This window comes from Tachypleus tridentatus, chromosome 10 (genome assembly GCF_004210375.1).
Source record: "Tachypleus tridentatus isolate NWPU-2018 chromosome 10, ASM421037v1, whole genome shotgun sequence".
Lineage (NCBI taxonomy): Eukaryota > Metazoa > Arthropoda > Merostomata > Xiphosura > Limulidae > Tachypleus > Tachypleus tridentatus.
The window spans coordinates 106,468,601-106,494,817 of NC_134834.1; the positions used below are offsets into that span (position 1 = coordinate 106,468,601).

Sequence of the window (26,217 nt, forward strand, 5' to 3'; positions counted from 1 at the left end):
ACCTATTTAGTAATTTTTGTGGAATATAACACTAAATGTTCATTTACCACCACCTATTTAGTAATTTTTGTGGAATATAACACTAAATGCTCATTTGCCACCACTTATTTAGTAGTTTTGTGGAATATAACACTAAATGTTCATTTGCCACCACTTATTTATTAATTTTGTGGAATATAACACTCAATGTTCATTTACCACCACTTATTTAGTAATTTTGTAGAATATAACACTAAATGCTCATTTATCACCACTTATTTAGTAACTTTGTAGAATATAACACTAGATGCTCATTTACCACCACTTATTTAGTAATTTTGTGGAATATAACACTAAATGCTCATTTACCACCACTTATTTAGTAATTTTGTGGAATATAACACTAAATGTTCATTTACCACCACCTATTTAGTAATTTTTGTGGAATATAACACTAAATGCTCATTGACCACCATTTATTTAGTAATTTTGTGGAATATAACACTAAATGTTCATTCACCACCATTTATTTAGTAATTTTGTGAAATATAACACTAAATGCTCATTTACCACCACTTAGAATATAACATTAAATGCTCATTTACCACCACTTATTTAGTAATCTTGAGGAATATAACATTAAATGCTCATTTACCACCACTTATTTAGTAATTTTGTGGAATATAACACTAAATGTTCATTCACCACCATTTATTTAGTAATTTTGTGGAATATAACACTAAATGCTCATTTACCACCACTTATTTAGTAATTTTGTGGAATATAACACTAAATGCTCATTTACCACCACTTATTTAGTAATTTTGTGGTATATAACACTAAATGTTCATTTACCACCACTTATTTAGTAATTTTGTGGAATATAACACTAAATGCTCATTTATCACCACTTATTTAGTAATTTTGTGGAATATAACACTAAATGCTCATTTACCACCACTTATTTAGTAATTTTGTGGAATATAACACTAAATGTTCATTTACCACCACCTATTTAGTAATTTTTGTGGAATATAACACTAAATGCTCATTTACCACCACTTATTTAGTAACTTTGTGGAATATAAGACTAAATGCTCATTTACCACCACTTATTTAGTAATTTTGTGGAATATAACACTAAATGTTCATTTACCACCACCTATTTAGTAATTTTTGTGGAATATAACACTAAATGTTCATTTACCACCACTTATTTAGTAATTTTTGTGGAATATAACACTAAATGTTCATTTACCACCACCTATTTAGTAATTTTTGTGGAATATAACACTAAATGTTCATTTACCACCACCTATTAAGTAATTTTTGTAGAATATAACACTAAATGTTCATTTACCACCACCTATTTAGTAATTTTTGTGGAATATAACACTAAATGTTCATTTACCACCACCTATTTAGTAATTTTTGTGGAATATAACACTAAATGTTCATTTACCACCACTTATTTAGTAATTTTGTGGAATATAACACTAAATGCTCATTTGCCACCACTTATTTAGTAGTTTTGTGGAATATAACACTAAATGTTCATTTGCCACCACTTATTTATTAATTTTGTGGAATATAACACTAAATGTTCATTTACCACCACTTATTTAGTAATTTTGTAGAATATAACACTAGATGCTCATTTACCACCACTTATTTAGTAACTTTGTGGAATATAACACTAGATGCTCATTTACCACCACTTATTTAGTAATTTTGTGGAATATAACACTAAATGCTCATTTATCACCACTTATTTAGTAATTTTGTGGAATATAACACTAAATGCTCATTTACCACCACTTATTTAGTAATTTTGTAGAATATAACACTAGATGCTCATTTACCACCACTTATTTAGTAACTTTGTAGAATATAACACTAGATGCTCATTTACCACCACTTATTTAGTAACTTTGTGGAATATAACACTAAATGTTCATTTACCACCACTTATTTAGTAACTTTGTGGAATATAACACTAAATGTTCATTTACCACCACTTATTTAGTAACTTTGTGGAATATAACACTAAATGTTCATTTACCACCACTTATTTAGTAATTTTGTGGAATATAACACTAAATGTTCATTTACCACCACTTATTTAGTAATTTTGTGGAATATAACACTAAATGTTCATTTACCACCACTTATTTAGTAATTTTGTAGAATATAACACTAAATGCTCATTTATCACCACTTATTTAGTAACTTTGTAGAATATAACACTAAATGCTCATTTACCACCACCTATTTAGTAATTTTTGTGGAATATAACACTAAATGCTCATTTACCACCACGTATTTAGTAACTTTGTGGAATATAACACTAAATGCTCATTTACCACCACTTATTTAGTAACTTTGTGGAATATAACACTAAATGCTCATTGACCACCATTTATTTAGTAATTTTGTGGAATATAACACTAAATGCTCATTTACCACCACTTATTTAGTAACTTTGTGGAATATAACACTAAATGCTCATTTACCACCACTTATTTAGTAATTTTGTGGAATATAACACTAAATGTTCATTTACCACCACCTATTTAGTAATTTTTGTGAAATATAACACTAAATGCTCATTTACCACCACCTATTTAGTAATTTTTGTGGAATATAACACTAAATGCTCATTTACCACCACTTATTTAGTAACTTTGTGGAATATAACACTAAATGTTCATCTATCGCCAGTTATTCAGAATCTTTGTGTAGTTTAACACTAAATATTCCTATAGTATTTATCGCTCGCATACGAGATGGAAATAATATTTTTCTCTCTCACAAAATGTCATGAGTTTGACGTAGGTTTCCTGCGAATTGGGAAGAAATAATAATTTTTTTTTAAGAATTAAGTAATTGTTATTGAATTTTAAACATGCAAGACACGTGTTTGCAAATCGAAAATCAATCAGAAGATATATTCTATTGAGATCCTCGTGAAAAAATGCTAAAAGTTTCAAAATTTAATGACTGTTTATATACTTAAGTGTGATAGCGTCTTATTCTAATATTATTATACATTTGTTACAACGATGTATAAGCTTATGCTTTATATTGGTGGGACATACTACATGCTTCAACAGAACATTGGTCTGTGTTCTTTCCGATATCTCAAGAGAGATCGACGTTCTGTTGAAACGTGAAGTAGGAATTCACCGCTCCTCAAACAAATATATTTATGTTTCTTACAAATCATTGTTTGCCAAATTATTAACGACTGTTTATGTCACTAAATGCAATAAAATATCACAGCTATCTACTGAAAATTCAAGGCTTGTGCCCCTTTGTTATTTATTTCTTAACATTATGGAATATTGGTTAATGTCGGTTTGTACGAACTAAAACAAACAAATGCTTAGAAGACGAACCTATATTTTGCTAACAAATATGAGTTGGTTTAAGCCATCAGATGTATTGTTTACAGTTTGACTATCTCGTAAATTTTAGAATTATTTAAAAACTGAGAAACTGTTTTCTTAAAATAAATACATTACGACAGTTTGTTTGTTTTTCAACAGAAAAGTTACACAGAAACATTAACTATCCAAGTGCTTAAGGTTCTATCAGAAGTACTGGACTTCAGGCAAGTTTTCCCTACCTTTAGTTTGAATAATAATATCTTCGTAACTATCTTGAATTTATACAAACTGGATATTTTAAGTTTGGAATAAACTAATGGAATTTATACAAACAAAATATTTTAAGTTTGGAATAAACAAAGTGAATGCATACAAACTGGATATTTTAAGTTTCAGATAACCTAATTTTGTTTGTTTGTTTGTTTTGGAATTTCGCACAAAGCTACTCGAGGGCTATCTGTGCTAGCCGTCCCTTATTTAGCAGTGTAAGACTAGAGGGAAGGCAGCTAGTCATCACCATTCACCCTTGGGCTACTATTTTACCAACGAATAGTGGGATTGACCGTAACTTTATAACGCCTCAACGGCTGAAAGGACGAGCATGTTTGACGCGATAGGGATGCGAAACCGCGACCCTCAGATTACGAGTCGCACGCCTTAACACGCTTGGCCATGCCGGGCCTCTAAACTAAGTGAATTTATACAAACTAGATATTTAAGTCTGAAATAAACTACGTGAATTTATGCAAACTGGATATTTTAAGTCTAGAACAAGATAAGTTAATTTATACAAATTGGATATTTTAAGTCTGGAACAACGTAAGTAAGTGAATTTATACAAACTGGATATTTTAAGTCTGGAACAACGCCAGTGAATTTATACAAATTGGATATTTTAAGTCTGGAATACATTAAGTGAATTTCTACAAATTGGATATTTTAAATCTAGAATAAACTAAGTGAATTTATACAAACTGGATATTTTGAGTATGGAACAAATTAAGTGAATTTATACAAACTGGATATTTTAAGTCTGGAACAACGTAAGTGAATTTATATAAATTGGATATTTTAAGTCTGGAATAAATTAAGTGAATTTCTACAAATTGGATATTTTAAATCTAGAATAAACTAAGTGAATTTATACAAACTGGATATTTTAAGTCTGGAACAACGTAAGTGAATTTATACAAACTGGATATTTTAAGTCTGGAACAACGTAAGTAAGTGAATTTATACAAATTAGATATTTTAAGTCTAGAATAAATTAAGTGAATTTCTACAAATTGGATATTAAAAGTCTGGAATAAACTGAGTGAATTTATACAAACTGGATATTTTAAGTCTGGGACAAGGTGAGTTAATTTATAGAAACTGGATATTTTAAGTCTGGGACAAGGTAAGCTAATTTATAGAAACTGGATATTTTAAGTCTAGAACAAGGTAAGTTAATTTATAGAAACTGGATATTTTAAGTCTAGAACAAGGTAAGTTAATTTATAGAAACTGGATATTTTAAGTCTAGAACAAGGTAAGTTAATTTATAGAAACTGAATATTTAAGTCTGGAACAAGGTAAGTTCAAGCACTACTTATTACATTAAACTGTTATTCTGTTTTGAAAGTATTCTTGTAAACTTTGCAATTTTAAGGCACGTTATTACAGAATAATTATCAAACAAATATTAAAATATAAAAACATAAACAAGATAGTATAATTGTTATTAGAATTAAAATCAGTTTCGAACACGTTAACCAGAGGGCCTTTAATACCCCACCCTGTTCCCAGTATTTTACACCATATTCACTAACAGGTTTTAACACAAACACAGGTAGCTCATAACAAAACAAGCTAAACCTAATAATACTACTGAAAGTTCTACTCTTAAACTTTAATTTGCGACTCTTTATTATGAATAAAGGTTTACACTTTGTCCAGAATATTAGTCTCTGTTTTGTTTGTCATAACTGACATTCGAATTTTAGTAACTGTTTCTCACATTTACTAGGTCACGAAATTCAAAAACCTTAATGCAATGTTAGTATGTTTACTTATTTCAAAAGATTCTGCTAACAATGAAGAAATATCCTCTCCAAAGTTAAAGGTACATAAGCAGCAACGTATTATACATATTAATGTAAATGTCATTTGTTAAAACTACCAGAATAAACACTTTTTTTTTCCAGTTTTTAGAACCACGAACTATCCTGCGTTTTATATAATACTCATACTTTTGTGAAATGAATTCTTAAGAAATATAAACATTTCCCTAAACCAGTCAATAAATTATTATATTTCTACTTGGCGTTTTGTAAGAGGAAACAAAGGTTTCTAGGAACAATAAATAATATTCACTTAATACATCAGTGGGTGTAAGGATTTACACTACAAAACATTAGTAATATTAATGCGCATTTATAACACTTAGACATGGCTAGATGGTTAGACACTTGTCTCGTAATCTGAAGGTCGTGGGTATGAATACCTGTCACACCACATACCCTCGTTCTTTCAGCCGTGAGGGCGTTATAATGTCACTGTCAATCCTACTATTCGTTGGTAAAAGAGTAGCCCCAAATGCAATTAAATGAAATATTACATTCGGCCCATTTCCTGTTATTAATACTGTTAACATTATTATCACTTTTCGATAATTCAGATTTGGAAAAAAACAAAACAGGTTATTTTCAATTATATAACCACAAGAAGTCTGAAGCATTAAACAAAAACAACGTTAAAAGTCGTCAATACGTAAGTAAGTTCCTTCCCGGAAATTAAAGTACGACACCCAACCTTCAGTGGAATCTCTGTTCAGGTTCTTACAGCTTCTTCCTAAAATATCCTTTCAAAGACTAGCTGAAGATGAGTGGTATTTTTTTATCATTATTACAATAACCAGTAAACTGAAAATTCAAATACATATATTGAAAGGATGATCAAAGTTGACTTACTGCTAATGGGTAGAATAAAGACGGGTATGTGGAATTTGAAAAACGCACCCTGCCCCAAACTATCAAATTTCTACAAATATGGTAAGAAAATCTTTTTTAATTGTTGCTACGTATTATACTTTATTTCGACAAGTCTTCGATTTATTACGTTACGTATTTTAACGCATTACTATTTCAAATAACCTGAAATTTGAATTTCAATTTAGTAACCAATTAAACGTTAATATACATTAAATTTATGGTATTTGCCAACAAGATTGAAAAAGATAATTTTTTTTAACACAAATATATTTTAATATACAATCATTAAAACAATACAATTTATAATAACGGTTACTACTAGTAGTTATTACAAATGATGTTTTATATTCAACAGTTTTAAAAACTTACACACAACACTGATTTTTATCAATGGTCCACAACAAATAAATTAATTCTGAGTTGATATACATCTCGCTTAAACAAGCTAGTTCGGTTGGCCTCACACCGGTTGCTAGTTCACTTCTTAACGAGAGAAATATTTAATGTCTTCGTAGAAATAATAACGTTCGAAGTAATTCACCGAAGTTGAAAGGTTTGTAATGTTCGAAATCTACAAACGTTCCTGGTCAAATTATGTATTTTTCCCATTAATAGGCATAAGTCACAATTATAGTTTCCTAGGCCTATGGCACACTGATGAATAATAATACTAATAATATCTAGTTTTGGAGCGTTGCTTTTATACAAATTACGTGAGTTTCTCGAAAGTTCTCTTGGCAGTGGTACTGAATTGTTTACAAGTTTCGAGAACAAGCGTTAGCACTAAAATAAATATTCAACGGTAAATCTGTTACATTATTAATCAACATTTGAAAAAATGCTGTTGTTGTTTTAACGCAAAGCTAAACAAGGAGGGTCTTGTACACCATAGAAAATAGAGGAATCCCCAGATTTTAATTTGTAAGTCGGTAAACAAAACGCTTATCCGTCAGGGGTCGTAAAATAAAGACTACTTCCGCTAAAATCAAAATAATGGATCATTCCTTTCTCACTGACAAGCAATGTATGAAAGGAGAGCTTTATTATTCAGCCGGGAGGAATAAGTTATTGAAAGTTAATACTGGAGGCTAGTGAGGTTTTGTTAATGGAAAATACCCCTGGCAAATGTCATATGTTTATTTATTTGTTTACTTTTATAAATGCAAAAATAACATATAACTGTTTACTTGGTATTAAACAACAACGGCATCAACCCCCTCCTGATGATTTAGCTGACATGAATTCAATATTATATATAAAGTAATTCATGATGACAATAAACCAATGTTAAGTAAAATGTATTCTATAGACGGCTGGTATGAGGAACCTGAAGATGATCTAAGAAGGTCGAAACGTTGTTCTGTACTTCATTCTAATTAAAATTTTAGTACCTATGCCAGCCGTCTTTAGAATACGTAAGATTGAAAGGACCACCCTACATTTTTTACCACACTTGTTAGAGTATCTGGTAAGTTAACCAGCCTAAAAAGTAAGGACTTTTCGTTGAGTTCCCAACCCCTGTATTCTAAAAACATAATATATTACAATAACACAAGTAGTTTGTCAGAGTCAATGCTATCTTAAAGTGTTGACAGCATTCTAGGTCCGGGTTTATCAATGGAAGAAAATGAAAACGTAAACTTTGATTATCTGCTTTCTCGTATATCGTAACTTTTAAAATCTTCAGTGAAGACTGAGTGAGACACCTGTTTTATGTGATTCATATACAGTTCATTTTTATGAAAATGTTTCATTGTCTTGGCCTATGCCTGGTAAAGGAGAGGTCATGTACCCTTTGAGTATGTTTCAGAACTGTACGTGCGGCATTAACCTATCAAATTACTAAACGTATTCTTCTATCTTTATTTATACCCCCAATATATTTTCGTATACTCTGAATACTATAACTACTTCAGAACAAAAACAACAGAGACACAGTAATTAGCTCTTAAAAAACTTAAGAAATGCCTGTAAGTCGCACCTATTTGATAATAATTATAAATTTTCTGTTCACAGCATTGTCTTTCCAGACCCCTTAGCTGATTCCCATGGAACTAAAGGTAGTGCAGGTGTGTGGGGAGGCGCTGTCGGACAATTAGCTCGTAAGGTAAGCTAAGCCAATGATGCTAGGGTACACGTTTTAATGAAACATAAAGATTTATTAGTACTGCAGACTGTTTTTATTTATTTCTTTGATCGTTCTATTTTACCACTTAATTATTACGTGTAAGAGTATTATACAAATCATCCTCTTTCCAAAACATGTATTTGAAATTCGAGTGTTAAAGTACGTGCAGTTGTGAAAGTAAAGTGGTAAAATTGAACTGGATATGATTCCCTGAGGAAATATTTTGTTACTCTTCTGAAAAATTATTTGCAATTTATGAGAACCGTGTTACATGTTACAGCTTTTGTGATGCCTTTTGAATTACTTCCTTTTATCTTCAACTCTGCTTATTCCAATAGACATGATTAGGCACCGCCCTCCAACAAAATTTTCGTGTTAACAATCTTCTGCGAAATATGTTGAGGCATCTTTTCTATCATATGTTTTGACAAATCATTCATAAACATTCAATTGCACGTGGACTTCGGCTTCCAAAGCAAATTTTAAACAAACCAAATGCATAGAAGCCCATAAGTATGCAGTCTGGCGAGTTTATAGTATTCACACGTGCCACACGTTTTCTTATACAAATTTAGAATTTTGAAAAAAAAATTTTTTGTTTATCTTAAGTGCATGTCGTTTTTTGTTTTTATTTAACATTAAGTTGGTCAAGTTGTAGCTTGATTGTGTTTCTCTGTTATTTTTGGATATAATAAAAACACAGCCAAGAAAGCTAAATTCGAGTTATTATGCTACACGAACCTTCTGTTAAAGGGAATCTACATAATACACGTGTGAAAAACAATTTCAACTGATAACACCAAACCTGGACGGCCAATTTATGTACTATGGCAACATTAATAGTAAGATTATAACATGTTTAATTGGTTTTTTATAGCCTTAAATGTGTGTGTTGATCTTTCCTTACACATGTTATTTGCCACGTTCCATATAGTCGTATTTGAAATTGGTGTACCCTAGAACTGACATAATTTTACTCTATAAATATCCTTTTGCTAAAATGGATATGACACACTCCTCTAGATAAATATATATCTGTAGTAAAACTACACTGTTGAATGAGGGAGAATATTTTCTCAACAACTACTGGCTTCTGGCAAACTTCTTACACTATTCAAGTAGATTCCATTATAATAAAGGTTTCCATAAAGGAGGCTTAACGCATGCAAAAGGTATATAACTAATCATTTCATGTTTTTTTTACAGGAACGTGATATCGCTGGCGTCCAGTTGTCGTGGACTCCACAACGAAATGAAGTTATCGATTTTACTGAGTTTTACCAGCTTGCTGGACTGACATTTGGAAGTAGAGCTCCACGACAGATTTCACAATCTGGTGCATTGTTTCGTCTATTTCGTTTCGAGGTAATCTCTAAGTTCATGCATTGTATAAAAAAGTGACTTAAATAAAGTACATCACATATTAAAAAAAAATAAACTAGAAGCAGGTACTGTATTTTCTGTATTGGTTTAAACATGAGCTAATAAAATTCAACAGTCCAGTCAAACATTTCTTACAAAACAGAAATCTAACCGTGAATTACTTAGGTAGTGAGTTTATATCTCAATAAATCTCACTACTGGCACTACTTTTCTGTTTAAGGCCCAGCATTTCCTGGTGTTTATGGCGTTCAACTTCCCGTCACACTAAACATTCTCGTTTTGTCAATGCGTCATAGTGTTCCGATCCATCTCTCTATTAATTTTTAAAAGAATAGCCCAAGAGTTAGCGGTGGGTGATGATGACTAGCTGCTTTTCCTCTAGTCTTACGTTGCTAAATTAGGAAAGGCTAGTGCAGATAACTCTCGTGTAACTTTGCACGAAATTAAAAACAAACAAACAAATAGCCAGTCCCATTGTTCGTTGGTAAACTAGTATCCCAAGAGCTGGTGGCGGTTGGTGATAACTAGCTGCCTTCTCACTGCTCAATTAGGAACGGCTAGAGCACATAACCTTTGTTTACGTTTTTACGAATTAAAAGAGGAACCAAACTTCAGTTCGAATTTACTTTTAAACTAAGGGGACGAGCGCGGATATTTGGGGGCCTCCATATATTTGTTATGTTAATTGTGACTATTAAGTTTCAAATTGACTCTTGAAAGTTACACACAAAAAATTCTACTGTCCCTTCGAAAGGGTACTCGCTTCCGTGTCAAAATCGAGGACACGTGCTGTCCATTGGCACCCGGTTCTGTCACCTATGATAACAACATTCACAAGGCCCGGCATGGCCAGGTGGGCTAAGGCGTTCGACTCGTAATCCGAGGGTCTCGGGTTCGAATCCCACTCACACCAAACATGTTCTTCCTTTTAGCCATGGGGACGTCATAATGCGACTGTCAATCCCATTATTCGTTGGTAAAAGAGTTACCCAAGAGTTGGTGGTGGGTGGTGATGACTAGCTGCCTTCCCTCTAGTCTTACACTTCTTAATTAGGGACAACTAGCGCAGATAGCACTCGTGTAGCTTTGCGCGAAATTCAAAAACAAACAAACTCTCCTGGATTCTTGGTTTGGTTCGTGAGTGTCGCAAACGAATACCACGTTAATTTTTTAGTAGAATTCGGCCTGCTAATTTTGTTGTAGATAGTGCGGGCTATGTATTTGTTTGTATATGTGATGTGTTTTGTTTGTTCCTTATATCATATAGGTTTGTTTTGATACGTTTATATTTTCTGCATCATTTATAACTAACACCGATATTTGCATTACAACTACGCTATTTGGTTTGTTCGTGTGTTTCAGAACATTGTTTTATATTGTGGTTTGGAACACAACGCATCTTAGCCGTGATTCACAAATCGCCGCTGCGTCACCGTAGTGTTGACAGTTGTAGTATTGTGTTATTGTTAGAGTTGCATTTCTTCGACATATGTCTTTGGTACCATAATACGATGTATGTTGTGGGTGTTTTCTGTGAATACTTTTATAAAGCGTGTTGAAGCTTGTGTCCGATGTGAAATGATTCTTCTGTATGTGGAATGTTAATGTCGGTCAATGTCTCTTTGTCATCTTCCGTGTCTATTACATTTAAACATTCTGATTGTTTCTGGGTAAGTATATATTTAAACATTCTGATTGTTTCTGGGTAAGTATATATTTAAACATTCTGATTGTTTCTGGGTAAGTATATATTTAATCATTCTGATTGTTTCTGGGTAAGTATATATATAAACATTCTGATTGTTTCTGGGTAAGTACATATTTAAACATTCTGATTGTTTCTGGGTAAGTATATATTTAAACATTCTGATTGTTTCTGGGTAAGTACATATTTAAACATTCTGATTGTTTCTGGGTAAGTATATATTTAAACATTCTGATTGTTTCTAGGTAAGTATATATTTAAACATTCTGATTGTTTCTGGGTAAGTACATATTTAAACATTCTGATTGTTTCTGGGTAAGTATATATTTAAACATTCTGATTGTTTCTGGGTAAGTACATATTTAAACATTCTGATTGTTTCTGGGGTATTCTGAGTATATATTTAAACATTCTGATTGTTTCTGGGTAAGTATATATTTAAACATTCTGATTGTTTCTGGGTAAGTATATATTTAAACATTCTGATTGTTTCTGGGTAAGTATATATTTAAACATTCTGATTGTTTCTGGGTAAGTATATATTTAAACATTCTGATTGTTTCTGGGTAAGTATATATTTAAACATTCTGATTGGGATTGTTTCTTGGTAAGTATGTATTTAAACATTCTGATTGGGATTGTTTCTGGGTAATTATATATTTAAACATTCTGATTGGGATTGTTTCCAGGTAAGTATGTATTTACGTTTTCTGGTTGGAAGGCATCCTTGAGCTATTCTTACAGCGCGGTGTTGAGATCTTCAGAATCAGTGCTCTTTATTAGGATACCGTCCTCCGCTAGTCGTTTCATTTGTACAATGTAACTTAATGAATGTACAGTAGTCGCCTTAAATTATAATAGCATTTTTCGGTGGTGTTAATTGTCTATGTTAATATGTAATTGTTGTTTTTGTTTTCTTGTGACAGTGATGAAATTAGATTGATCTTTATTTACGTTTTCGTGTTTCCCTTTCTTTGGAAACTGTCATTATCCTTATTTTCAACATTTTCCTATAGTTTCTCCGGTGATTTGCTTACGTTATATATTTATTGTGGTTTATTTTTATGGACAGAGTTCATTCCGAGTGGGGAAATCTTAAGTGGAACCCGGAATGTTTATTAGGGCCTCGTCAATCAGTTTCGTTTTGACTGCACTCAGTGAGAGATGACAGATTAAGTGATATTTGATTATCACTATTGATGAATTCACAGTATAAATTTAAACACTACATAAGATCATATTTACCTGATCCCTTTCAGAGCAGTGTCCACGTAGGTACTTACATTTATATCTGTGTGAATAAATGCATTTTCTCTTTATTGGATGTTGCAAAGTCCTGCACATGGCGGGAAGTTCCATGCATATCTATCACATTAAATTAGTTTTAACACGTATCGAGGGTATTTGCACCATGGCCAGGTGGTTAAGGCACTCGACTCGTAATCCGAGGGTTGCGGGTTCAAATTCCCGTCACACCGAACATGCTCGCCCTTTATGCCGTGGAGGCGATATAATGTGACGGTCATCCCTCTATTTGTTGGTAAAAGAGTAGCCGAAGAGTTGGCGGTGGGTGGTTATGACCAGCTGCCTTCCTTTTAGTCTTACACTGCTAGATTAGGGACGGCTAGCGCAGATAGACCTCTTGTAGCTTTGCGCGAAGTTTAAAAAAACAAAACAAACATGTTCTGTTTGTTACGTCATTTACCTTTATTCCAATTTAGTTTCGAATAAGGCCCGGCATGGCCAAGCGTGTTAAGGGGTGCGACTCGTAATCTGAGAGTCGCGGGTTCGCATCCCGGTCGCGCCAAACATGCTCGCCCTTTCAGCTGTGGGGACTTTATAATGTGACCGTCAGTCCCATTATTCGTTGGTAAAAGAGTAGCCCAAGAGTTGGCGGTGGGTGGTGACGACTAGCTGCCTTCCCTCTAGTCTTACACTGCTAATTTAGAGACGGCTAGCACAGATAGCCCTCGAGTAGCTTTGTGCGAAATTCAAAACAAACAAACAAACAAAACAAAGTTTCGAATAATATATAAGTCCTTAGATTTTTGCTAATGTGCTATTCTGGAATTGTGCTCCTTGTAGGTATAGTATTGGTGGGTGTTTTAGTTGATTTGTGAAGACAAGTGTTTGTGAAATGTTTTTTTAATCCTGTATGTTATTTGTTGCTGTGGTTGTATGTTATTTGTTGCTGTAGTTGTAAGTTATTTGTTGCTGTAGTTGTATGCTATTTGTTGCTGTTGTTGTAAGCTATTTGTTGCTGTTGTTGATACCAGTGAACTTTTTTAGATTGCTACGTCATTCGCGACTTGCAAAGCGAACCCTTCGTCTGGTTCGTTTAGGGGCATGTTGCTGACATACATGATGAAAAGTATTGGGCTAACCATCCCTCACTGTGGGACACCTGCCTCAGGAGTAAAATACTTCGAGTAGATTCTCTCTATATTAATTCTACGTTTTCTATCTCCCAAAAGTTGGATAATCAATTAATAATACCACGTGGTTCCAATTCATTTATAAGAAACCGAAATCCATTATTATGCAGAGTGTCGAATGTCTTCTTGATATCGATGAGGCAAGCAACAGTACATTAATTTTTGGTAAAGCTATCAATAAACATTTCTGCTAATACTACCAAGAAATATGTTACTTGTATTGATTTTCGGAATCAGTTTTGTATATTAGGTAATTTACCTGTTATTTATCAATATGTTGTTAATCTATTGCTTACTATACCTTCAAGAATCTTTCCAACACAACTGGTCTGGCTGATAGGACAGCAGCTGGTTTATTCACTGATTTTTTTCTTCCTTGTGGAACATCAGAGTGTTACCTTTCTTCCAAGAGGTCGGGAAGTATCCTGTTTCAAGTAGTAAATTATATAATGTTGTTAGGCCTGGCATGGCCGAGCGTGTAAGGCGTGCGACTCGTAATCCGAGGGTCGCGGGTTCGCGCCCGCGTCGCGCTAAACATGCTTGCCCTCTCAGCCGTGGGGGTGTATAATGTGACGGTCAATCCCACTATTCGTTGGCAAAAGAGTAGCCCAAGAGTTGGCGGTGGGTGGTGATGACTAGCTGCCTTCCCTCTAGTCTTACACTGCTAAATTAGGGACGGCTAGCACAGATAGCCCTCGAGTAGCTTTGTGCGAAATTCCAAAACAAGCAAACATATAATGTTGTTACGTGGCTGAAAACTAGTTGTGTGTCTTTTTTTTCCAGGAGTATAACTTGTATTTGGTTTTCCCCTTAGTGCTTAAGTGTTGTGATTTTATAACGTGTACTAGTTCTTCCATGGTGATATCTCGTGTTATTTGGCCTATGTTCATATTATGTTGACATTATGATATCTGCTTTGGTTTTGTTAATGATCTTTGATTTCGTGCCTCTTGGAAGTAAGGTTATTAGGTTTCTGTGTTATAGCAGACTACCAGTTTTAGGCGCAGTGGTGTTTTTTGAATTTCGAGGGATATTTAGACCGTTCCATTCACTAAATTAATCTATACAATAAAAAGTGTGTTTTTGTTTTTGAATTTCGCACAAAGCTACTCGAGGGCTATTTGCGCTAGCCGTCCCCAATTTAGCAGTGTAAGACTAGAGGGAAGGCAGCTAGTCATCACCACCCACCGCCAACTCTTGGGCTACTCTTTTACCAACGAATAGTGGGATTGGGATTGACTGTAACATTATAACGCCCCCACGGCTGAAAGGGCGAGCATGTTTGGCGCGATGGGGATGCGAACCCGCGAACCTCGGATTACGAGTCGAACGCCTTAACACGCTTGGCGTACAATAAAAATAAAACTGTAAAACCCAAACTTTATCTTTCTAATATTTATGAAGTTTCCTCTTCTCCCTAAGGTAAATGGCGCAAGAATGAACACAGTCCTCCAAATAAATGACCTATACAGTGGCATTCTAACCTCTTCAAGCTTACATTCAGTATTTCTGTAGTACAGCTTAAGATCGTATTTGCTCTGTTACTAGCAACGTTACATTGTTTGGACGAATCTCTGTTTCACTAAATATGCTCGATCTTTCAGCTGTATGATCGTTATAATGTTACGATCAATCCCACCATTCGTTGGGAAAAGAGTATCCCAAGAGTTGGAAGTGGGTGGTGATGACAATCTGCCTTCCCTCTTGTCTTTAACTGCTAAAGAAGGGATGGTCATTGCAGACAACCCTCGTATATCGTTGCTCAAAATTACAAACAAACAAGTCAACAATAATCGAACATGTTTTTTCTGTATAATCCCTCAAATGCTCTTCTCAAATATATTTTAATTACCCTTAATATATTTAAAGAAATCCTTATAATTAATTTTCTAAATTTTTGAACAACCTTTTATCATATAGTTTTTTGAATTCTTAATTTTTTCTTTGATCAACTAACTCTCTTGATTTTTTGTAATTTTCTAAATCTCCGCTCATCGGATCACCGTAGTTAGTTTCAGCTTTGTATATGTATATATATACACCTCCACCCATTCTTTTCTTTGTGTATAAAAACATGCCTATCTTGAATATTTAAGAATTTATTTAAGATAATTTTCGAAGTGTGGTTAGTACCTACAATTAATTCAGATAATCATCTTACCTTTTCAAAATTTGTTTCTTTTTTTCAAACTTGGAAAAACATAAATTTCCTTATTTCTTATCTGCATGTACAGTAAAACACTAAGTCTAATTGAGAAATGACCACTTTTGTTCAAATGCCCACCCATTCATAGCCATATCAACCATTTCTTCATCAGAAATTAACAATAAATCTAAAGTAGTATTGTTCCAGTAGGTTCTCTTACAAACTTGAGTTGTTTCCCTGTATCCCTCATTGTTTAACCTACCATTCCCTATTCTATTTGTCTGAAAATCAAATCTTCCTTTTCACCTGATTAACAGCTGAATTCCTTTTTCGTTTCAGAGTTTCTCATCTAGAGGTTTCTAACATATTCCAACTAAAACCAGTTTGCCCCTGAAGAAGAAAGGTCCATCTTTCCAAAGTGCTGGGGTCATAGTTTTTTTATTCATTTTAACTAAACTCCTATTTGTTTTATAACTACTAATAGAAACCTCTAAAGATTCAACCTCATTTCTATTAGTTTTGATATCATGAAGTTGAAACCGTTGTAACTTATGGTTTTACGTACAATGCTAAAATTAGGAGATCGATTCCCTTCTGTGAGTCTCCCGTTAGTACAGCGTACGTCTACGGAGTTACAATGTTAAAATCAGGGGTTTGATTCTCCTCGGTGTGCTCAGCAGATAGCCCGATGTGGCTTTGCTATAAAAACACACACACACACACCCCTTTCGGTGGACACCGCAGATAGCCTGATGTGACTTTGCTATCACAAATCACCCACGAATTAAAACTAAGTTTAACCGTCATATTACAATACCATATTATCTTCTCACGTGTGAAGGGATGTGCTTAATGACAGGATTGTGAGTCAAGTGCCAAAACTAGCTGACAATACCAGACATTCAGCGATATTAATTCATTAAAAACATTTTAGTTTTATTTAGAAAATCATTCGCTGCGTGACCTCTTCCTGATAATCTAATATTATTCGTATGATGTACTGATATTTTTTATAATAAATTAAATAATGAACATAACAGATTTTAAATTTTTTTGTAGGTGTGGATAACGTACTTTTTGTGCAGCTTAGTCGCTGGAGGAGTGGCAGCAGTAACTTGGATATTTTATGAAGTCAAACTCAATCCGACAGATGGCAGCACTTCGCGTTTCTCAATTCTTCGACTGTCGTTGGAAGCTACGTTGAAGATCTCTGTGTGGCAGGGTATCGTAACTCTTATAAATGTTTGTCTGCTTGTTAAACTTTAAATATCGCTCAAAGCTACTCGAAAGCTGTCTGATCTTTCTTTTTCCACTTTTAAAGTGGTAGACTGGAGAGAAAGTGGCTTTCGTGCAACACTTGCCAGATCGAATAGTGGGATTTGACTGTCACTTCTATCACGCACTAACAATTCCAAATACAGAGTGCGATTTTAAACTTTTTTTGAGTCACACACGCTAGACATAGTGACTGCAATAACATCACCATTACTGTATTTGTGTCAGGTTAAAAAACTCGTTAAATGTTCTACGCAATTCTTAGCTGTGATGTGGTACTGTACAGAAGTGTTAAAACAAAGTCAAAAAGTTAGATTTCAGGCTACTTTGAAAGAACAATGGAAGGTAAATCACAGGTGAAACATTAAATGTTATTAATCATTAGTACATTAGAAACTCAGTGGAAGTGCTTAAGTTCAACAAACAGTGAATATGTTGTGTCACCCTTTTGCTTTAGTAACTGTAGACAGTTCTTCAGACATTCTTAACATATTTAATCAAAGTGACCTTTGGGATTTTACTCCAAGTGTCACTAATACACTCCCATAAAGTTTCTCTGGAAGTAACTTTTGACTTTTTAAGATTTTGATCCAGCAAATCTCAAATCTGCTGCTTTTGGTTGAGATCAGGGCTCTGTGTGGTCCATTGTATTATTTGAATGACTCCAGCAGCTTCTTTCTTAGCTAAGTAATTTCTGCATAGGTTGGATGAGTGTTGGGGTCATTATCCTCTTGGTAGTAGAATAATTTACTGATAATACACAAACCACTGGCGATACCATGACAGATCAGTATCTGATAGTACTTGAGCTGGGCCATTATTCCATTTATTTTGCAAATATCTACTGTCACCTCAGCAGACAAAAACATAACCAAATCATCACACTGCTTCCCTCCATGCTCCATGGTAGATGCTATGCATTAAAATAACCACCTTACCAAATCATCACACTGCTTCCCTCCATGCTCCATGGTAGTTGCTATGTATTAAAATAACCACCTTACCAAATCATCACACTGCTTCCCTCCATGCTCCATGGTAGATGCTATGCATTAAAATAACTATCTCTTTTTCACCTGATGTACAATCTACGCTTTGAACCAAATATTTCAAACTTGGACTCATCCATGCATAACATACTTTTTCCATTCATTAACCGTCCAGGTTTTTGTATGTTTTATCAAAGTTAAGTCTTTTTGACAATATTTCGAAATCGAAGTAAAGGTTTAATAACTAGTACACGACTAAATAATCCATTCTTGAGTCTTCTTAATACTGTAGTTATCTTTGGTACATGATCGTTTATCTCATGTTTGAAATCAATGAGCAATGGAGTCTTCCTCCTGTCCTGAAGGCTGCATAAACAAAGATACTTAACATCAGCGTCTTTGAGTTGAGGTATTCTGCCTCTTCCTTTCCTATTTTTACATTTACCTGCTTCAGTCTCACTATCTATGGTAAACTTAAAAATATTTGTCGAGCATTTCAAGTTTGCAGCCATTTGGAAAGCCCAACCAGCATTGCATAAAGCTTCTTTGCGAATTCTTTGCTCTACTGACAATTCTCTACGCTTTTTGGGCCGTTGCATGACAACAAAACATAATGTATGATGTTAAACATTGTGTTTGTCAAGTATAATACTATTGAATTGATTTCTCCTAAACATACAGGTACCATATATCTAGCTTCTTTCCATATAGTTAAGACACTGCATAGAGTACCATGACAGTTATTTCAGACCCTTTAATTTGATCAGTATGTTCAATCAAGCAGAACCCTTATGACATATCCTTGAAACATGTATATGGGAATTCTAAAACATGACAATTATTTTCACTGTGACTCATTCACTTGTCAACAGGGATCAGAGAAGCATTAACATAAGGTTGAAATTTCATTATGTAATGGTATGGAAGAATTAGCATCATAAAATATAAATAAAGAGAAAATATTCTCTTGTTCTAACACTTTTTCACAGTACTGTAATCTCCAAGATTGGGCTATCCCTTGTACTTAAAGACATTGAGAAACATAACAGTATGTATCAACTTCAAGCACCAGGACCATCCAGAAAGAGACTTGCAATAATTCATAACTTAGTTATGGTAAGCAAAGTCGAACATCTTGTAACACATGATAATCCACCAACCAGCCCTAAGCTGCAATATAATTAAAAAGGATCTCCATCTGGAAACGAGGTCAACAGGGTATGTGTTCACCAAGGTAGGACTTCCAATCATACTTTTCGTTTAACCATTGCAGACCTCAAGTAGTAGAGCGAATGAAATAAATATTCATGTTATTACACAAAAACGCATAACAGTGATGTTGTCAGGTGCACTGTGTATGGCTTTCCATGCGACTAGGCCAACTATTTAAATGAGCGCTGGGAAACTAACGCCCTGCTGAAACTAACGAATTGTATACAACCAAAGAGAAGAGCAGTGATCTTTGGACATAACATCCTTGCGCCAAATCCTTTTACAGTAGAAAGTGCTTAATAACAAACAAGAACAAGTAACGTAGTCAATACTTTATAGCAGCAGTAATGCGTCAGTTCACAGTCGGTTTTTGTATAGTTTTCATATATATATTTATTTATTTATGTATTTATTTAATATTATGCTGTTCTATTGTTATGCATGAAATCATACATTATTTTACCTCTTCCTTCGTTAAGAGTTACATGATAAATAAATTCAATACTATGTTAATGAATTTCCCATAAACCTGTGCCAGAAAGTTTGTCGTTTTTCACACATACAGGCGTTTGTGCAGTTTTTATATCAAAGTATACCTCAATTTTCACTCATTTCTTACTGGTTAGATAATGATTGGTTTAACTATTTTGGTTATTATGTATATACGTATTAAAGATGTTAGCTTATATGCTATTTAATCATTTTCTAATTTATAACCAAAAATCTTAGCATCAATTATATTCCACACTTTTCGGGCATTTTTTGTGCTTACTAACCAAATGTCGGCATTCATTTACGTAAATGATAGGTTTCACTAGTGAGTCGGTGCTTGAAATGAAGAGGGATGAGGCAGAATGCCGTCCTGTTTCTTTTCAGGAGAGCCCAAAACCATCTTGCTACACTTTACTAAACAGTCACCATCACGGAATGGAAAGGCTTATTATAAAATGCAATAAATGTTTACAGTGCCAAGGGACTGGGGAAAAAACTATATTTCTTTCTTGAAATTTTCTGGTAAGACCAAGGCAAAAATGAAACAAAATAGCACACAGATGAAAGGAATGAATCCTATCGCTACTGGTTCGGTCGTTGTGACCGAGTTCGTGACCACAAAGTAATCATCAGAGCTTTTTTACTATAAGTTGTTACAGTATACACCTGTTTACAGTTGAATTTTTTGACCTTTACACTGTGTTTAACTAATAATCCTGTCATATAAACTGTAAATCACTCGACGAATGTGCAGCTCACTTTACCGTGACCCAGCATGGCCAGGTGGTTAAGAAACTCGACTAGTACTCTGAGGATCGTGGGCTCGAATCCCCATCGCACCAAACATGCTCGCTCTTTTAGCCGTGGGGGCGTTATAATGTGACGGTGAATCCAACTATTCGTTGGTAAAAGAGTAGCCGAAGAGTTGGCAGTGAGTGGTGATGACTAGCTGCCTTTCCCTTAGTCTTACACTTCTAAATTAGGGACGGCTAGCGCAAATAACCCTCGTGTACCATTGCGCGAAATTCAAAAACAAACAAACAAGCTATGCGTGAAATTGAAAACAAACTAAACCAAACCTCTTGAAGAATTATTATTATTCACTATCCTACCAAATATAACCACTTCTCAACCTAATAAGTTTGAGTTTTTACATTTTAGTTACTTTTATAATAATAAATAAAGAATACACGTGACACACAAGAAATATAGTACCCAGCTTCAAACATTTCACAAATCTACCCAGTTCCTCTTTTCCTTTACTTTAAGCACTGCTCGTGACTTACCTAAAACGCTGATAACATCTGTAGAAATGCCTTAGAAAAAATACTGACAGATGTGTCTTAGTATTCTTTGTAATAAAACAATTAAATCTTGGAAAACATAAAAATAGCAGCTTGCTTAACTCTGGACGGATTTAAGTGGGGCTATATGGGCTGTAAACTCCATAAAAAAGGCCGTTATAATTAGTTTTTGTTTACCGTAATTTTCAGTCATGATCATAAGAGACCCGACATAAAACTTCAGGCCCAGGTCCTTTGGATCCTTAATCTGAGAGTTATTCACTGCTTGTTTCAAAATATGTGAATAAATGAACTGAATTTTTAAGTAAAGGAGGTGTTATTTTTTTTTCTATCTTGAAATTAAACATTAATTGATTCAAACACAGATACTGCATCCCCAAGTGGCACAGTGGAATGTCTGTAGACCTATAGCTAGTCCGTTATGTATCTTTGTGCTTAACTTAAACAAACAAATACCGTATATAGCTTAGCTTGTTGACAAATGAAAACCTGTGTTTATACTTTACCAAAATTACTTTAATAGATACGACGATATATTAACAGGAATTTCTTTTGGATATGTTATACATTCATCAGGTTATTAGTTCAAAACTAGAACTGAGTCGTAACTTTTGGATATGTTATACATTCATCAGGTTATTAGTTCAAAACTAGAACTGAGTCGTAACTTTTGGATATGTTATACATTCATCAGGTTATTAGTTCAAAACTAGAACTGAGTCGTAACTTTTGGATATGTTATACATTCATCAGGTTATCAGTTCAAAACTAGAACTGAATCGTAACTTTTGGATATGTTATACATTCATCAGGTTATTAGTTCAAAACTAGAACTGAATCGTAACTTCAGTCACAGAACTCGCAAGAAATATGTTCCACAAAAAACACAATAATGAATTTTATAAGTATTTCTACCGGAGATATTCATTATAGTAATTCACGTTGTATAATATTTGTTTGTTTTTTGCTTATATAGGAGTACAGAAGCTCCCAAAGAAGACAGCTCCTAAAATAGTATTTCTCTCCTGGACAATAGTTTGTTTGATTCTTCTGAACGTATACTGTGGTAATATCCTCGCATTTCTCAGTATCAAAGAAAGTGAAATACCTTTGGACACAGTTTCTCAAGTTCTTCATAGAAACGTTTCAGCATATTATTATCCTGGCACTTCAACTGAATCATTTTTACGGGTAAAATTAGTTGTGGTCCTTGCATTCCACCTTTCATTAACTGCTTGTGACTCTTGCATTACACCTTTCATTAACTGCTTGTGACTCTTGCATTACATCTTTCATTAACTGCTTGTGACTCTTGCATTACACCTTTCATTAACTGCTTGTGACTCTTGCATTACACCTTTCATTAACTGCTTGTGACTCTTGCATTACATCTTTCATTAACTGCTAGTGACTCTTGCATTACATTTTTCATTAACTGCTTGTGACTCTTGCATTACATCTTTCATTAACTGCTTGTGACTCTTGCATTACACCTTTCATTAACTGCTTGTGACTCTTGCATTACATCTTTCATTAACTGCTTGTGACTCTTGCATTACACCTTCCATTAACTGCTTGTGACTCTTGCATTACACCTTTCATTAACTGCTTGTGACTCTTGCATTACACCTTTCATTAACTGCTTGTAACTCTTGCATTACACCTTTCATTAACTGCTTGTGACTCTTGCATTACATCTTTCATTAACTGCTTGTGACTCTTGCATTACATCTTTCATTAACTGCTTGTGACTCTTGTGCATCTGTTTTTGTTGTTGTTGTTAATTGATTGTGACTTTACGTTACGATTTCTAACTGACTGCTTGTAATTCTCACTACATAAATGTTGTTACTGGATTGGAATATACTACTTTTCTATTGTAATTTGCTTAACAACGAAGCACACAGCCGTCTGTTATGAATGTGTGTGTGTTGTGTTTAAAGTTAGCGTAAAATACCATATTGGAAATGGTATGATCTTTTCTTGTAATACGACTGGTCATCTAATTATACTTATGCAGGAAACACCCTCTACTGTTGTTCGTGAACTATGGAAAATAAACAGAAATAATAATAAGGAAATACGAACTCTTCATCAATACCTGGAGCTCGTGACTTATGGAGGTATATTTTTTGCAAGCAACATCAACCTACAAATGATATTTCAATCATTTGGTAATCAATCCGGAGGTTTCTGTCCATTTTATCTTGCAAGAGAAATTTTAAAAGAGGACTTTATATGCTTTGGACTTCAGAAGAACAGTCCTCTTCTTGAGCCAATGAATTATGGGTAAGCACTAAGGAAAATAGTTATACTTTGAACTTTAACTGTAGTTGTTTATTCAACTATCTGAACGTGTCGCTTCTCTAGTGCAACTTGTAGACAGTTGTTTCCCTTTCGTATAGTTCTTCAGCAGGTACGTTGTTATTAATCATTGTTATCAGCTGTTGAACAACATTGTTATTAATCATTGTTATCAGCTGTTGAACAACATTGTTATTAATCATTGTTATCAGCTGTTGAACAACATTGTTATTAATCGTTGTTATCAGCTGTTGAACAACATTGTTATTAATCGTTGTTATCAGCTGTTGAACAACATTGTTATACATCATTGTTATCAGCTGTTGAACAACATTGTTATACATCATTGTTATCAGCTGTTGAACATCATTGTTATCAGCTGTTGAACAACATTGTTATTAATCATTGTTATCAGCTGTTGAACAACATTGTTATTAATCATTGTTATCAGCTGTTGAACGACATTGTTATTAATCGTTGTTATCAGCTGTTGAGCGACATTGTTATTAATCGTTGTTATCAGCTGTTGAACGACATTGTTATTAATCGTTGTTATCAGCTGTTGAACAACATTGTTATTAATCGTTGTGATCAGCTGTTGAACAACATTGTTATACATTATTGTTATCAGCTGTTGAACAACATTGTTATTAATCATTGTTATCAGCTGTTGAACAACATTGTTATACATCATTGTTATCAGCTGTTGAACAACATTGTTATACATCATTGTTATCAGCTGTTGAACAACATTGTTATTAATCATTGTTATCAGATGTTGAACAACATTGTTATTAATCGTTGTTATCAGCTGTTGAACGACATTGTTATTAATCGTTGTTATCAGCTGTTGAACGACATTGTTATTAATCGTTGTTATCAGCTGTTGAACGACATTGTTATTAATCGTTGTTATCAGCTGTTGAACAACATTGTTATTAATCGTTGTTATCAGCTGTTGAACAACATTGTTATTAATCATTGTTATCAGCTGTTGAACAACATTGTTATTAATCATTGTTATCAGCTGTTGAACATCATTGTTATTAATCATTGTTATCAGCTGTTGAACATCATTGTTATTAATCATTGTTATCAGCTGTTGAACAACATTGTTATTAATCATTGTTATCAGCTGTTGAACACAGGAATTTCTAAAGCTTAAATTAAGAACATTTACCTTTCATTACAATAAATTATTTTATAAGTTACACTGTGTAAGTTGTTGGTATAAAGACTATTTTTTTTGGGGGAGACTAGTGTGTATATATACAGAGATGGAAACTAACTAAAATTTTCACATCATTCCATATAGAATTCAATCCTTAAAAAAAGGAGGAATAATCCAGTTTTGGCAGAAGAAGATAATGGACAAGAATATAATCAAACAGGGATTGTGTGATCCCAGACATAGTGGTGTTCAAACCCAAACAAACGACTTAGTGCCTCTCTTATTGAATGATGTGTTTGTAGCTTTTGAAATTCTCCTGTTTGGCTATGCTGTCTCAGTAACAGTTTTCTGTATAAGCTGTTTGATTGAAGGTTATCGAAAATATGTTTTCAAAATATTAAGACGTCTTAACTGATCGTTAAAAAAAGCACTACATATTTTAAGGTAAATAAATACCGGTGAAACTTAAAAATAACTGTAGCACTTATAGGAATACACTTAGCTGCGTATGCGCAAGAACACTTCTACAAATACACTTGTCTTGTACGTTAAACTTTTATATATGTTGCATAAAATGAATGTATGACTTGATTTTTACACTGTTTGTTGCATATTTTGTCAATTTATTTATATTACCTGGTACAAAAAATGTAAGCAAAAAATTATTGTCGTATTGGACAGGTGGTGGTTTATCTTATGCAAATAAATGTTTGTGTTTCAGTGTGGTTCCAGCGACGCACAAATATCAGTTGTAATGCATATAATGTAACAGCATAAAACCACAAGCAAGGTAAAAACCAATAGAATTGATTTAAATATATATGTAAAAACGGCTGGTATGGGTAGAGAAAACTCTATGTAGAGGAGCGAACAAGTTTCGACTTTCTTCGGTAATCGTTAGCTCCTCTACACAGTGTTTTCTCTACCCATACCAGCCGTTTTACATATATATTTTCTCTACAATTGGGTTTTCTCGTCATCACAGATGTAGTTTTCTTCTTTCCGTTGTATATAAATGTTGATTAATTTGCCCAATTCGGTCCAAAACGTATGGCTATCTTCGCTTTTGAGACTGTCGACTGTCTACTTTTTGGTCGTCATTACAGATGCTGTGGCAGTAGAAAACGAGTAGCCAATGAATATACATAATAATGTAAATATTTATGAATGTTGTGTTATATATGGTGGCCGAACTGTCAAAACTAAAAGTATATAATTAAATAAAGTAAAATCAAATTACATTTGTCTCTAGAACGTTTCCACAACCTCCTTATTGATGTTCATCTTGTGATTCATCCACATCTGGCACAAACTGTTACCCAAAATACGAAGC

The 26,217-nt window shown here is 33.7% G+C and overlaps 1 protein-coding gene across 1 annotated transcript in view; it reads left to right on the plus strand.

The window, feature by feature from the left end:
• LOC143228435 (glutamate receptor-like) overlaps window positions 1-25,410 on the plus strand; it is a 44,382-nt gene extending 18,972 nt beyond the window's left edge. Inside the window, exons 4-10 of the mRNA XM_076459696.1 lie at window positions 3,528-3,592; window positions 8,357-8,447; window positions 9,675-9,833; window positions 17,197-17,359; window positions 22,386-22,600; window positions 23,430-23,698; window positions 25,029-25,410. Coding sequence (XP_076315811.1) covers window positions 3,528-3,592; window positions 8,357-8,447; window positions 9,675-9,833; window positions 17,197-17,359; window positions 22,386-22,600; window positions 23,430-23,698; window positions 25,029-25,299 — 1,233 coding nt within the window. The 3' untranslated portion in view covers window positions 25,300-25,410. The remainder of the gene's footprint in view (window positions 1-3,527; window positions 3,593-8,356; window positions 8,448-9,674; window positions 9,834-17,196; window positions 17,360-22,385; window positions 22,601-23,429; window positions 23,699-25,028) is intronic.
• Window positions 25,411-26,217: the final 807 nt, after the last annotated feature.